General features: G+C 39.4%; 1 protein-coding gene across 1 annotated transcript in view; it reads left to right on the top strand.

Moving 5' to 3' along the window:
• Window positions 1-15175, top strand: part of fgf13a (fibroblast growth factor 13a) — a 118903-nt gene that overhangs the window by 49185 nt on the left and 54543 nt on the right. The window contains exon 3 of the mRNA XM_079250418.1: window positions 247-414. Coding sequence (XP_079106544.1) covers window positions 247-414 — 168 coding nt within the window. The remainder of the gene's footprint in view (window positions 1-246; window positions 415-15175) is intronic.

Below are 15175 nucleotides of genomic sequence, written 5' to 3'. Positions count from 1 at the left end.
TAATGTAGATGAGTCTAAATTTTCCTTTTCTATCCTTTCTCTACTCTCCCCTCCCGCTTTCTGTCTAAGTTTATTGTTTTAGTACTATTGTTTTTATAGTATTATAATATTTCTATTTCCAGTGTTGGATGTGTTTTTTTTTTCTTGTGCTTATGCCCTGTGTTGTTTTGCTGTTTTTGTTTTCTCTCATGTCTATGTGCAATCAGTTTTCTAACCCCAGTTCATTCTGTTATGGCACCACCGCAGTCCAGGATGATGCTGCCCCAGGTACCCAGGAGTACATTATGTTACGGCAGGACTCCATCCACTCTGCGGATATAAGGAGTAAAGGATCTCCCTTTCGTGCTAAGTGTCACGAAATCTTCTGCTGCCCACTGAAGCAAGTCGTCCTCAAAGAGAGCGCAGAGCCTGAAGGTTTGTTTGCACCCTATCCTCATTTTGATTGGCTGATGCCCTTCATCTCTCTCCGCCTGCTCTCATCTTTATTCCCCATATTAGGATTAATAGTTCTTTAAATCTTCAAAATAAGTTTTCTTTTATTATTGTTGCATTTTTTTTTAGAGTATCCCGTGTCCCTCAGCCTCTTTTTGAGCATATATGTACAGATGCATGAGCATGTTAAAGAGTATAAGTGTGTCTGCTCGAATACAACATACAGCTTCATTTTTAGGGGTATTTTCATGCAGAGAGCCTGTCTGATAGTGAGTATTCCTGGGCTTAGTCCAGTGTGGTGTGCTTGAATGAGTACATGTCTCTGCCTGCTTACCCCCTACATTGGACTGCAGAGCATAGCATCTGTAGCTCCTGCGCACCCCTCCCTACTCCAAACCATTAACTCGGTCATTGCCACCCTGAGGCGCATGCACAGACCAAAACAAAGTGCAAAAAGAAAAGGGGGGATAGATGGAGGCAGCTGCTTTCCTACTGAGTTCAGTGACTAGGCAATTTTAGTAGGCACTTCTACTTTAACTGCCCTCCTAAAAAGAAGTACAACTCCTTTATCATCCTGTCTAGAGGATTATAGTTCATATTCATAACTAAAGAGTGATAAGTTCAGTTGCATACTGCAAGTCAGCTTTCTCTTTTGTGTATGCCTCTCATGATCTTGTCTGTGGCTTTGTGTACTCTTGGTGGCTGTAGCTTATCAACCCGTTGCTTCCATCCTCCCATTTATCTCCCGCCAAGCATTACTTTTCCACTTTTACTTTTTCTTTGTCTTGGGTTGAAGTTCTTGCTGCAGCAAGTAAAATGAGTAAAATGACCATGCGGCCAGCCTTTGTTCTTGCAAGGAAATTTAGTGAAATTATTGTCATAGGAAAAACAACTGCTCCCAGCATGCAACCATATCTTACTCTGTCTGATGCTTAAGCCCGTAGACTACCACTTTTATCATTTATCTATCAAATAGAGCTAAGATTGTAGAAACTGCTTTCTTTTGCAGACCGCCTGATAGGTAAGAAATAAACTCTCCTACTACTGAAATGCTGGCTGCAGTGTACTGGTCTGTCTTCTGTTGCACCAAAAAATGTCTCCTGTTTCGCCGTCTTTCTCTACTTAGATGTCAGATAACCTGTTGATAGCTTCCTGTTTACACTCTGAAGAACTCAAGCACATGTACTTATCCTCACGAGAAAGGAGAGAAGAGTAGAGAGATATAGGAGTGGTGTGCTAGCAGAGGTCTGCCTAGAGAAGTACAGATGTATTATTCAGTTAGTCTGCAGCTCCAGTTGGACGTGACTGAATTTACAAAGGAAGGAGGGGAGACTACAGCTCTTACGTAAGCTCTTCACAAGATATCATTAATGTTGATGCATGATGCGGATAGAAATTGTGTAGAACTGGGTGGGGAACAAGCACTACAGGCACTACAGGCACACAGAAACACATAGTCTCCACTGTAATGTTGTAAATAATGGATCAGTAGAACAAAGGTGGAGTAAGATAGCTTAGCATTTACCTTAGCTGGATATGAGGTATGTGATGTAAGTTTGAATGTTTTGTAAGATCTAAGCAGGAAAGTCAGCCTTGTCACACTGTTACTATGGCAACAGTAATCTAACTGCTTTCTGTTGCACTTATTAATGATTATTTTGTGGATTGCAGATGCTAAAATATTTAGAGATGTGTTAAACAGAGTTTTAGATAGATTAACAAATTGTTCAGTGGGAACTTTGGTTGACCGCCTGCTGTCCCTATATGGTCTAGCTTTGACAAGAGTCAGTAATCTGCTGATGCCCCTGCACTGACCACCGTATAATTCCTACTTTTTCCAGACATGATCAACAACATACAGTATATGCAGCACATGAATTTAGGTTGTAGCTCACATGATGTCTCTAAGTCATCTCAGCGTATCTTCGAAGCTACAGGGAGTTTACTTTGCAACAGCTTCAACAGAAGAACTTTGTATTCATCTTCAGACCCATGTGAACTAGATGATTTCAATTTACTGTCTAGGTTACTCTCTTTAAGACAGTCTGAATCACTATCTTCATTCATTATCCTAACTGTTTAATCTGATGAAGAGTCACAGGGAAGTTGGAGCTTATCCTAGCAGTCTTTGAGCGAAAGGCAGGATATACCCTGGACGGGTTGCCAGCAGGGCCACACAGAGACAAACAACCATTCATGCACACACTTACTCCTATGGGAAATTTAGAGTATCTAATAACCTAACATGCATGTCTTTGGGTGGTGGGAGGAAGCCGGAGTATGCGGAGTACCCTAACCCTAACCCGAGAATCCACACATACATGGGGAGAACATGCAAACTCCACACAGAAAGGCCACTAACCAAACCTCTCCCCAGCCAAGGATTGAACCAGCGACCTTGTTGTAAGGCCACTGTGCATCACTATCTGAATCATATATCCTTTGACATTAAATCATTACATTTTGACAGTACGGCTTTGTACATGCGATATCATTGCATATGCATTCACATACAGTTTTGTGTGTTAAAGGAGAAAATGTAAGTAAATTTATTAAGCACCTGCAAGGTTATTGATCAAATCTGAAAGTAATTTAGCTCATAGAAAAAGGTGTAAACAATCTGTGTATGTATTTGTGCATACATGGCTGCGGTTATTGTCACAAGAAGGAGACATTGAAATGAAGCAAGGAGAAGTGGAGAAGATATTTTTCACCCTTGTGTGAATATTTTTGGGATGAATGAGGAAACAATCATCAAAACATATTGCTTATCCAGCATTGCCATTTTGGTGCTGTTGGAGAAACTCGGGGTGGATTTGGAGTCACCATAAGGAGTCACACAAAATGCCGTGTGTCACCCAATGGCCACAGTCATTAGGTTTCCACGCACTCTGCAGTTATTAACTGAGACCAAACAAAGCTTTTTTGCAGTAGCTGAATTTCCAGAGAAATATGAACAAACGATTAGATCCATATGCAGTTTGCTCCCTGCAGACACTAAGTATGTGCACAGAAAATAAAGTGTGCATCTGTGATGTCACGAGCGTACTAATCAGCTTTGTGTCAAAATATCTTGGGTCATTGCATGATTCTTTTATTTTGAAAAAAGAAAAACATTTTTCTGTTTGTGTAGATTAGTGCTTCTGTAGGTGTGTCAATTTAATCAGTCCCTTCTCAGGATAAATTAAGCCTATGTTAGAAACAAGTGCCTGTGTTAAATTCATTCAAGTTTCCTTTTTTTTTTTCTTTTTTTAAATATGACAGTATATACCCCCTACACCTGAGGTGGGAATCTCTGGTCCTCGAGGTCAACAGTCCTGCAAGTGTTAAGAGTTTCCCTGTTGCAGCACAGCCAATATCTATCAGACTTAATTAACTAAGTTGTGCAGAACTAATTACCCATTAATTTGAGTGACTTGACTTGAGTTTGCATCAGGAAAACTCAAGCGAAAGCAAGACTTCGGCCCTCGAGGACCAGAATTCCTTATTCCTGCCCTCACCTATTTTATTCGTAAAAGTTTTATGATCAGGCGATATTTGGTTTGTTTGCCTTCTCATGTGTTTATGCTATCTTCTTACTTCATCAACTATTGGATCACCTTTTTAACAAATTTGCTCCCATTTCTTTTATGTGGCTTTCACGTTTCTCAGGTCATGCTGTTGCTCCAAACTCAAATGAGCAAAACCCTCATTTAATTAAGTGTTCCCAAAACATTTGCATCTGCCTTCATTTACACAGTCAGTCTTAGTAAATCACCTGAAAACAGTGGTTCAGCTCCATGCACAAAAGTCTAGATTGCACACATAAAACTCAAACCACTAAACCCAAATTTGTAACTTAGTATAGATTTGCCCCTCTTCATTCTGCAATAATTTTCTCCTGGTTCTTCCTTGTTGCAGTCTTTGACAGATGTTCTGTTTCTCTTTGGCAGAACAGAAGATCATATCTCGACTGCATAACTTTGTGTTTACAGTTCTGTCATATGCTATACACACACACACAGGCTGAAAACAATCCCTTTTAATATGTAAACACAGACATGTATAGCTTGACATGTAAGTATGATCTTTGTGTTGTATGTAAGATGTGTGTTTAATTAAATATTTTGCATTTATAGCTTTAGATTTAGACTGAAATATTTAGTGTTATTTAGAGACATTTTTATTTTTTCTGCAGTGACCAGCAGGGTTTAAAGTCATGACAGGCAAAAGAAGAATTCTGCCCAGCATTGGCATAATTTAGATTATAGGAGTTTTAAATAAGCTTTATAACTTAAAAGTTCTTTGCACTGCAGAAGTAAAATGTCACACACTGATCTCTTAACAAAACTTTGTGTAGCTGTTCACAAACATCAGCTTTTTGCTGATGTTTATACATAGACAAACAACATTACTCAAGATTTCTGCATACACACCACATACTTTTCCAATATTTTATTTATTTTGTTTTATTTGCATACCAGCATTCAAAATGGAAGGTTAACAATAATATCGGAAAATAAATCCAAAATCCTCAATCTGAAGTTATATTATTAGCTAATAAATGACTAAATCAGTCACAATATTTGGTTATATTCCAATGTGAAAATTTTTTCAGTATGACCATGCTTCATTTTTAACTTATGTGACAGTCGTACAAAACAAAAAAGAAAGAAAAAAGAAAAACCTAGATATCCAGTTTATAGTTACAATTGCTAAGTTGAAGGCTTGTTTAATCCTCTGAAAAATTCAGTAAAATTCTCCATGAAACAAGGACTGTACTGCCTCTGCAAACGTACATTGGTTCAGCTGCCCCACTAGGAGGAAATAGCGAGTAAAAGAATGTACTGCAGCTGCTTCTGTGTAAATAAAAGAAGAGAAAGGAATGGTAGAAGAAAGGAAAAGAAGTGGTTTGTGACTGTTGTTTTCGTTTTTATGGTTTTCATTTCAACAGAGCACAGGAGACGCATGCCTGTAAGTGTTTTGACTGACTATTTTGTAAAGAGAGACAAGATTGTGACTTTGCTGGATATGTTACAGGTCTCAGGGCTGAAGACCACAGTAGCAGAGATGTTTCCTGTATTTAAGCAGGCGAAAGAGGGAAGTAAGACCACGGCGCATCTTGTGCTCTCTCTCTCAGATCACGTCTGAATTTATTAAACATGTTTCGTCAGTATTTTCATTTCAGCTTGTTTGAACTCAACTCAAAGATATCACTAGCTCTGTTCCTAAAATCCCTTTTGAGAGATTCACTGTTTCACCCTATTCTCCATGGACAGTTCTTAAGATATACACATCTGCATTGTCATGTATTCACAAAATAATTCTGGTACATAAAGTAACAATTTTATACAACAGTCTTTCACTGGATTAGCACCACAAAATAAAATGTGTAATTTCTCTCAGCATCAAGCAAAATAAAATATATCTCTTCTTTGTTAATATACAGACCACTGAAATGAACAAGCTTGCACATTTATGTCAATCATTAAACATTTTTCCCAAAACATTACAAGTTCAACATTCTTTCATAACTTTCCGAATAACCTTGGTATAATAGCATAAACATATGGCTATTTTCCATTCAAGATGCCTAAACACTGGCTGTAACAATTATTTTATGTAAACCGGAGCCTGTCCCACTCGTGTAAACTATGGCGCGGGCGGCACAAAATGGCGGCCACCCGTGAGAACTTACTCAAAAGTTGGTTTTACATATGACAAAACAATATTAAACCACATTAAATACATTAGAATCCGCCGGAATAACTCCAGGTTCCGTATCAAAATTAGAGATGGTTGCTACATGTTTTACTGACCTGTATTTAAGCAGGTGAAAGAGGGAAGTAAGACCACGGTGCATCTTGTGCTCTCTCTCTCAGATCACGTCTGAATAGCACCGGAAGCGTCCGTCACTTTTATCGCTCCCAGCGCAACGAGAGAAATGAAACGTTCCCCCCCCCCATAAAATATCACATAAATTTGGTCACCCTATTTTAGGTGTGTTTAGCTTCACCTTTTCTGTTGCCAAGGATGAGAAACCTGCAACCAGAAGAGGCATCTTGTCAACAGTGAACAGTTTGTTTGACCCTTTAAGGTTTGTGGTACTGGTTACCACAGGTGGAAGAAACTTGATGAGAGAACAGTACGATTGGGATGCGCCCTTGCCCTTAGCAAAACAAAAGCACTGGAAACTTTGGAGAGACTAAATGGTGACGTTAGAAGACTTACATATTCTAAGGCCTTATGACCCAGTTTCACTTTCCAAGCACACAAGTCAAAGAGAGTTGATTGTGTTTTCAGTTATAGCCATTGCTGCTGTAGTTTACTTGAAGACAGTTTCCACAACTGGAGAAAGTCACGTGGGCTTTGTTATGTCAAAATCCAAATTGACTCCACGTCCAGCTCATACTGTACCTCGTCTTGAACTTTGCGCAGCCGTCTTAGCTGTAGAACTGGCAGATTTCATCTTAGGTGAAATGGACATTGACATTCATTCAGTGAGATTCTACACGGACAGTAAAATAGTGCTTGGCTACATTTATAACACGCAACGCAGATTTTATGTGTATGTGTCAAACAGGGTGATGCAAATCGGACAATCATCAAATCCAAGCCAGTGGCATTATGTCAACACCAAAGAAAACCCGGCTGACCATGGGACTCGACCAACAGCTGTTGGCACTCTCAAAAGCACTGACTGGTTTACTGGACCAGCATTTCTAACAAAAGCCCAGCAAGAAAACAGTTCTCAGCCTGAGACATTTGAGCTGGTGCACCCAGATGAGGATCCAGAGGTCTGACCAGAAGTGACAAACTTCAGTACAAATGTCACAGGAAAAATGTTGGGATCACAAAGATTTCAGAGATTTTCAACTTGGAAATCAATGGTATGTGCCGTTTCAACTCTTATCGGGAAAGCAAGAAGCATTGCAAAAATTAATCTCTGCAACACAGATGACAAAGATTCCCAGGCTGTAACCATCATCATTAAGAATGCACAACATGATGCCTTTCAAAAGGAGTTCCAATGTCTCAACAGGGGAGAACAAAGTCCGCTTCAAAAGTTGTCTCCATTTCTGGACAATGTTGGGCTTCTGAGAGTTGGTGGCCGAATTTCTACAACTGACTTAACCTTTGATGAAAAGCATCCCCTGATCATTCCCAAGACACATATTGCCACACTGTTGGTCAGGAAATATCATGAACAGACTGCACATCAAGGACGGCATTTTACGGAAGGTGCTGTTAGGTCTGCTGAACTATGGATAATTGGAGGAAAAAAGTATGTATCTAGTGTGATACACAAATGTGTATTCTGCAGGAAGCTGAGGGGTAAGCTAGAAGATCAGAAGATTTCCGAGTTGCCCTCTGACAGACTGTCTATGGAGCCGCCATTCACTCGTGTTGGCTTGGATGTGTTTGGGTCATGGACAGTTACAGCTAGGAAAACAAGAGGAGGGTATGCTGAGAATAAACGCTGGGCTATCATGTTCACCTGTCTGAGCACCAGAGCAGTGCACATTGAGGTTATAGATACCATGACTACTGCAAGCTTCATCAACGGTTCCAGACGTTTCAGTGCTTTAAGAGGACCTGTCAAAATACTAAGGTCAGACCGAGGCACAAATTTTGTTGGAGCCTGCAAGGAGCTCAAACTTAACACAGATGACTCAGAGCTACAAGCATACCTTAAAGATAACAAGTGCACCTGGATATTCAATCCGCCTCATTCTTCTCATATGGGTGGAGTGTGGGAGAGAATGATTGGCACTGCACGGCAAATTTTGGATGCACCTATTCTTAAGGCAAGTCCATCTCACTTGAAAAATGAAATACTCATCACTCTGATGGGAGACGTCGCTGCTATCATGAACTCAAGACCATTAACTCCAGTATCATCTGACCCAGAGGTTCCGACAATACTCACCCCATCCATGTTATTGACACAAAAACAAAACACATTGTCTTCTCCCTCAGGTGACTTTGATGTCAATGACTTTTCTAAAAAAAACATTGGTAGCGGGTTCAAGGACTTGCTGATGCTTTCTGGAAAAGATGGAAGCATGAATATCTGACTACACTTCAAGCAAGAAGAAAATGGACTTCTGATAAGCCCAATCTACAGGCCGGAGACATTGTGCTTTTGAAGGACTCTCAATCCAAAAGAACAGAATGGCCAACTGGACTTGTGATTAAGACTTTTCCTAGCGGTGATGGTAGAGTGCGCAAAGTAGAAGTTAGAGTAGTGAAAGGTGGACATGCTAAAGTGTACCTACGACCTGTTTCAGAGGTAATTTTTCTTTTTCGTGCAGCTCATGTTTAGTGGTATACAGTGTTATACCAGGTGGGGAGTGTACTGCCTCTGCAAACGTATATTGGTTCAGCTGCCCCACTAGGGCGAAGTAGCGAGTAAAAGAATGTACTGCAGCTGCTTCTGTGTAAATAGAAGAAGAGAAAGGAACGGTAGAAGAAAGGAAAAGAAGTGGTTTGTGACTGGTGTTTTCGTTTTTATGGTTTTCATTTCAACAGAGCACAGGAGACGCATGCCTGTAAGTGTTTTGACTGACTATTTTCTAAAGAGAGACAAGATTGTGACTTTGTTCTATACGTTTCTTTTAAACAGCCAGGCGATGCTAATTCTGTTAGCATGTCTATGGGAATTCCCATTTTGTGTTAGCATTAAGCTAGCGACATTTGTGATTATATTTTAGTTTGATTGCTGATTTATTTTGTTATCCTCAGTTCTGTATAATGTAATGAGAGCTGTATTTGTAACTAAGGCATGTTTCATCTGTTACAGTTTTACAGTTACTTCAAGAGAAGGCCAATAAATCGCCCAACATCAAGATGTCTTGTTCCTTCTCTATGAGGACTGTTAGCTATAAGCCAAACTGAATTCAACATTCACGGAGGGCTGAATAAGGACTTTGGTTTTCTGTCTCACATTGCTGATGTGGAGCATTAAGGAGAAATCTGATAATGGCCAGTATTAACAGTAAAAATTACTAGAGCACACTCAACCTGTTTACTATACAACACAGTTGGAACATTTTTGTTTTCTTTTGTATTCTACAGATCAAATAAACAGTATTTCATTTTATTGCCAACCTTTTTGGTAAACCGTTCAATAGAGTCTTGGGTTGACCTCAAACCACTTTTGAACTACTTTCTCCATATTTATTTGTGAGCTAATTGCAGCTGATTAATTTATGCTGTTAACTAACTTTTTGATATAACGAATAAATAAGTAGTGATGCATCACTTACAGCCAGAGTGAGATCTACCTCCTGTGGTGTTCAACAGAAAGACCACTATCAATCTGTCTCAGTGTTATTGACAAAATAATTCATCCGCTGCCCACTCAGCCAAGAAAATGTAAGCAGGAGTGGAAGACGAATGAGTAGTAGCAGCATTCATTTTCCACATCCAAATGCAAAATGTAGGGCAGTGATTCACAGCAAAGTTGACATGGTGCAATTAGATTTCAGGGGACTTGTGTTGCTCTTTATAACAGTACATCCTTCCCAAATGGCCTGGATGCTGCTGCATTGTGATGAGACCCACAACACTGGATGCACTACTGCCAGAGTAGCAGCTTTTTAAATGTTATTTCTCTCCTGTACAGTATGTTGTTTTGCATGGAGACAACTCTGTTAGTCTAAGTCAATTCATCAATAGACTATGCATGAATAAATCATGTCCATAATAATGTGATTTGGTGTCTGAAGACAGCAGGCTACAAGGAAGGTGTCAGTGTCACATAAGCAATAAAACTCCTGCTTACAGACAACTGCAACGAAACTTTTAAATGATCTTAAGAGATTACATTTTTAAAAGTGTGACTTCAATTAAAGAAGTAATTAGTTTGATTTCAAGTATGAATATATTCTGATTCAAAGTGAAGGGGAAAAAAAATGTCTTTTTTTGTTGACTGATACAAAACCCACTTATCATAATGATAATTTGTCGCCCTGTCAATGTGTGACTGCTTTGAGGTTTATTACATGAGGACAGTGGAAGCAGGGGTCCATAAAACTATTAACCAAATTCTCTGCAACACGATAATGGCCAGTCTCATAACATGAACCACAGTGCATTTAATTATAATTTCTCTTTGATTGTTCACACAGCTTGGGTCCTGTCTTATTGTAAACTTTGTAATAGTCCCATAAAGCAAGTAATATAGCTGAAAATTTGGTCTTTCAATATAGAAATACAAGAAACTGCTGTATATACTTTTCAGTTCATGTAGAGCATGTCCAAATGTTGAGAAAGATTGGTCATTACTGTAATTCTCACATATATTAAGCTCCTGACACTTCCAGCAAATCTTCTTTTCCTTACCATGTATTTTCCATCATTAGTAAACAGCTTGTCAGCTAAGCAGACTTCTTCTCACTGTTCACTGCAGAAAATGGCAACTGACACGAGCATGGAGAGTGGACAGGTGCAGATTGCATTAGTCAGCGTGAGGCTTTATTTCTACAGGCCACATTCGTTAAATCAAATTGTGTTTCATATATTTTTCATATTGCTTGCTCGAAGGCTGTCTTTGCCATTGCATATTAGCGCCGTGAGAAAGAATCTTTTTTACAGGATATTGCTATTATAGATCTGTATTTGACATGGCCAAAAGCAGTCGGAGCTAAACAGTTTAAAGACATTGAAAGTGGTTTAGGCCTGAACGCCACTATATTTCTGTTGTGGTATCTGGTACCAAGCTGTCAGTACCAAATTGTTTAAGTCCTGTAAATTGGAAGGTGGGATATGGACCTGACTTGTTTGATGAGCACATCCCAAAAATAGTGTGAAAAATTCGACAACAGGATTCACCAACTCTATATGTTCTTAATTTTTTTATGGTTGGGCATACCATTCTGCTGACAGATGCAGCTGTAATGAATAATAACTGTTTCTGTGAAGGGTAATTGTAGGTTTACAATAATGCACAAGTGGTCAAGGTAATACCCAAATGAAAGCCATGACCAAAGGTTTTCTTGGAACAAAGCATGGGCAATATGCATAACAGCTCACTGCTTCACAGCTCTGTTTGCAACAAACTGAATCGGGCTGTGTCTTCCAGCATCATCTAGCTACAGTAGCTCTTTTCTTGGTTTGGAAAGCACAGCTTTTGCTACCTAGATGAGCCTTGGCTGGGATGGACTGGCCATTTTGCTAGAGGGCCGAAACCGTTTACTTATTGGTTTGACTGGTCCAAAAGATTCGGTAGATACCCCATTTCCCTGTCGTCCCCGTGTCTGAGTAATTTATTAATCCAAATAGTCAGCACTGAACTTTGTCTGCTGGCCAATTTGTTCTTCTCTTGACTGACCCCAGACTGATACTTTAAACCCCATTTGGCTGTGTACCAGTAGATGCAGCTAACTATGAGAACGGAGGAGGGAGAGTGAAGAGATGGCACGGCTAAACTGTGAGATAGATGTCAGTCATCTGAAGATGACTGACATGTTTGTCACAGCAGGACCTTTATCAGCTGCCATGGATGAGGACAATGGTGGTATTAACTGTGGTAAGCTGCATGGTTTTTGCATCACTGAGGTACTTTTCTGAGTCAAAAGTCCCAATAAAACTGGACCAATAAAGTTTGATCCATACAAACCAATCAAAGGTGAAAATGCTTTTGAAGTTATGATGAAGTGATGAAAACACGTAAATAAAACAGCCATTTATTAGCTTGTCTGTTTGTCTCTGTAGCAGTGTTGTAGCACAGCAACCACACAGCTCCGGTTCTGATTTAACACGCTTTTCTTATCCAGTCGTACACAAGGAAGACCAAGACAGCCAGCCTGGCCATTGCTCTCTACTCTCCCTTCTCACCCTGAGGCCACAACACACTGGTACAGATAAAGAAAATCTGGATTAAACACTCATTACTGAACCACAGTCTCACCCCTCCTTCCCACAGCTCAGCCAAAACCATGCCCCCCCCCCCCCCCCCCCACCACAGTCTCCTTACATTTATTAAACCAGATGATGACGTCAGTGTTTCCATTGGGAAAAGTGCATGTTAACTAGTTGTGTTCTCTGGTTAACTAGTTCTGACCTAAAATTTAGTTGTTGGAAGTCTTCCTGAACTAACTCATCTAACTGGAAGTGAGAACATGTATTCAACCATCGATCATCAACAGTTAACAGTGAATTTCTGGTGCTGTGGAAATGTGGGAGGATGTAAAGGGGGTTGGGCTGCTTTTAAATGTGAAAAGCACTCTATGGTGTTTTTTAATATAAGAAAAGTGCTCTACAAATAAAGGTTGACTTTTAAATTGAAATTGAATCAACTATCATGTTATGATATTACAAGATTTAAGTTTTAACAAATGCCACATTATAATGTGATAAGGGCCCCTTTTTCTTTTTTAATTTGGATGATAGCTTTAAGCTTCCATAATCTTCTGCCTTATGGACAACACATGAGTCCATTTATGTACATTTTTGTTCATATCTTACAGGCTACTGATGTAGCTCTTTGTCTTTTTTTCTCCAGATTTTCCAATGATTCTTGATACAAATTTATGTTTAGGACAAACAAAAATAAAAATAAATAATTAATAAAAAAAAATCTCATTCAGTCTTAATTTGATCCTGGTTGAGATAACGTCTCCAGGTAACAGATACAATGTATCTACACTTTGTCCAGGAAGTTTTTATCTGAGTCATCATTTCTCATTTTTGCTCTTTCTGTTGTTCTTCTCAGGCTTAATGTTGCTCTAATATTCATCACTGTGCTGGAGCTTGGACTTTTTTTTCACTAAAAATCACACTTTTTGGATGTATTTAACGTCAACTTTCACTAATTCCTGCCTATTCACAGCATGTTTTTGTGGTTTTAAGGAGTTGCACAGTTGATATTCACATTTAAGGGAGCACCAAGATCTGTGGTTTGCATAATCCTATGAGCTGGTCACGCAGGATTGATTTATTCTTGTCCCAGTCTGTCCGTGGCTTTCAATGATATGTTCTTTGTCTTATATAATTTGTAGTCTGACAACTGCAAACTGGCAACATTTGGCAAAAGTTGTTACTGTGGAGATGCTACAACTCAGACATTTAGTCATCATAATTTGGTCCTGGACAATAATGCTCAAATCCTTATATTATTATTTTGTCTGCTCGCACTCATCTACTTCAAGCATGAACTCGCTCCCTTTCATATCCCACCCACTGCTAAGGGAAATTGTAATGAGAAAATCAATGTTTTTGACTTCCCTTGCAGCGATCAACTCTCACTTTCTGGCTCAGACTTGACAAACCTTCAGAAAACACAGCTCAGCTAATGTCACTAATACATTTGCTGTATTGCTTTGTTTAGACTGGTTCTAAATCTGACCCACGCAATTAGTAGCATAGTCATTTTTAAGTAACTGTGACACCAGCCACATGTAAAATCTTCCTCAGAGTAAACAAGCGTTAAGCTCTTTAATTGGTGCAATGAGGCACACTGCTGAGTCAGCAACATGTTAATGGGAGGCCTGCAAAGTGGCTCCCAACAGCTGCCAAGGTACAGATTACAGGTAGGCAAAATTAGTGTTACTGACAGCGGAGAGACAGATGTTGTGGATATACAATACGATGCATACCGAAAAATATACAGCATTTAAGGATACGTGATTTAAGGAGAGGTAGTGTTTGTTTTCTACAACGGTGCCTGTGAAAGAAATTTTTCAAGTCAACCTTTTTTTTTCCTGCTTCTGTAGCTTTTATGTTGCCTTATATCCTCACTGCATTCAGCAGTGACAGCTGGTGGAACACACACAATCACACGTACACTTGTGCGTCTCTCCAAATGCTTGACGTCATTATGTTGAAGAATTAACAGACCAAACCTCTGTTTGTCCATTTTAATATTGCTTTTTTAATCATTATTTCAACAGTTAAGTAATGGTGAATTGTTCATTCATTCATTTTTTAAGACCTGCTTAATCCAGTCAGGGTCCTGGGATGGCTGGAGTCCATCACTGCTGCCATGAAACAAGCAGCAGGGACAAATGGTGAATTGTGTCTTCCAAATACTGCATATTGTGCTGAACAAGTGACAACACTCAGTGGTTTACTTTTAAGTTATGTGATTTATCTGTTGCTTACATGGACAGGATTCAGAAGTGTCACCGATCTGATTGGAAACCACTGTGCCATGTGAAGTTTTAAACTGGTTAACTACATATTGAGAAAGACAGAAACATCCATATGTTAAAACCTACAAGGCCTCCTTCACTTTGCTTTTCCCCTCCACCTTCCAAAACCCCTCATAAAGCCAAATAAAGTCAACAGGCCGCACTGTACTGTATTTGGTCCTCTGCCAACACTGCAGCATGCCACAACTAGTTATTCAACATCTTGCTCCTCTCCCCAAGTCATAACACAGACATTTACTGGTAGAGACTGCCCTCTCCTTTCCTTTCTTCCATTTTCCATTATTGCTGTTTATTGAGGCTTAAAACAAACTTCTGTGCCAATGCTTCAACTTGAGAAATAAAATGGAACAAATTAGTGCTTCAGAAAACATGTTCTTCAATGTAAAATAGTGTTAAAAAAAGACTTCATGCATCACACCCTTTAGTAGCACTATAATAACACAGGCGTGATACTCTTTTGGAAATCATGCACTCAGGAACTCTTCCAAAAAATTGTCTGTGTACAGCTGCAACCTACAAATGCATGTTGAAGCTATATCATGCAAAGAAAAAGCCATATGTGAACACAACCCAGAAACACCACCATTTCATCAGAGCCAAAGTTAATT

The sequence above is a fragment of the Telmatherina bonti genome (assembly GCF_933228915.1).
Source record: "Telmatherina bonti genome assembly, chromosome: 12".
In the NCBI taxonomy this organism is placed as follows: domain Eukaryota; kingdom Metazoa; phylum Chordata; class Actinopteri; order Atheriniformes; family Telmatherinidae; genus Telmatherina; species Telmatherina bonti.
The sequence above is the reverse complement of the archived record's forward strand: the minus strand, read 5'-3'. Positions and strand labels throughout refer to the sequence as shown.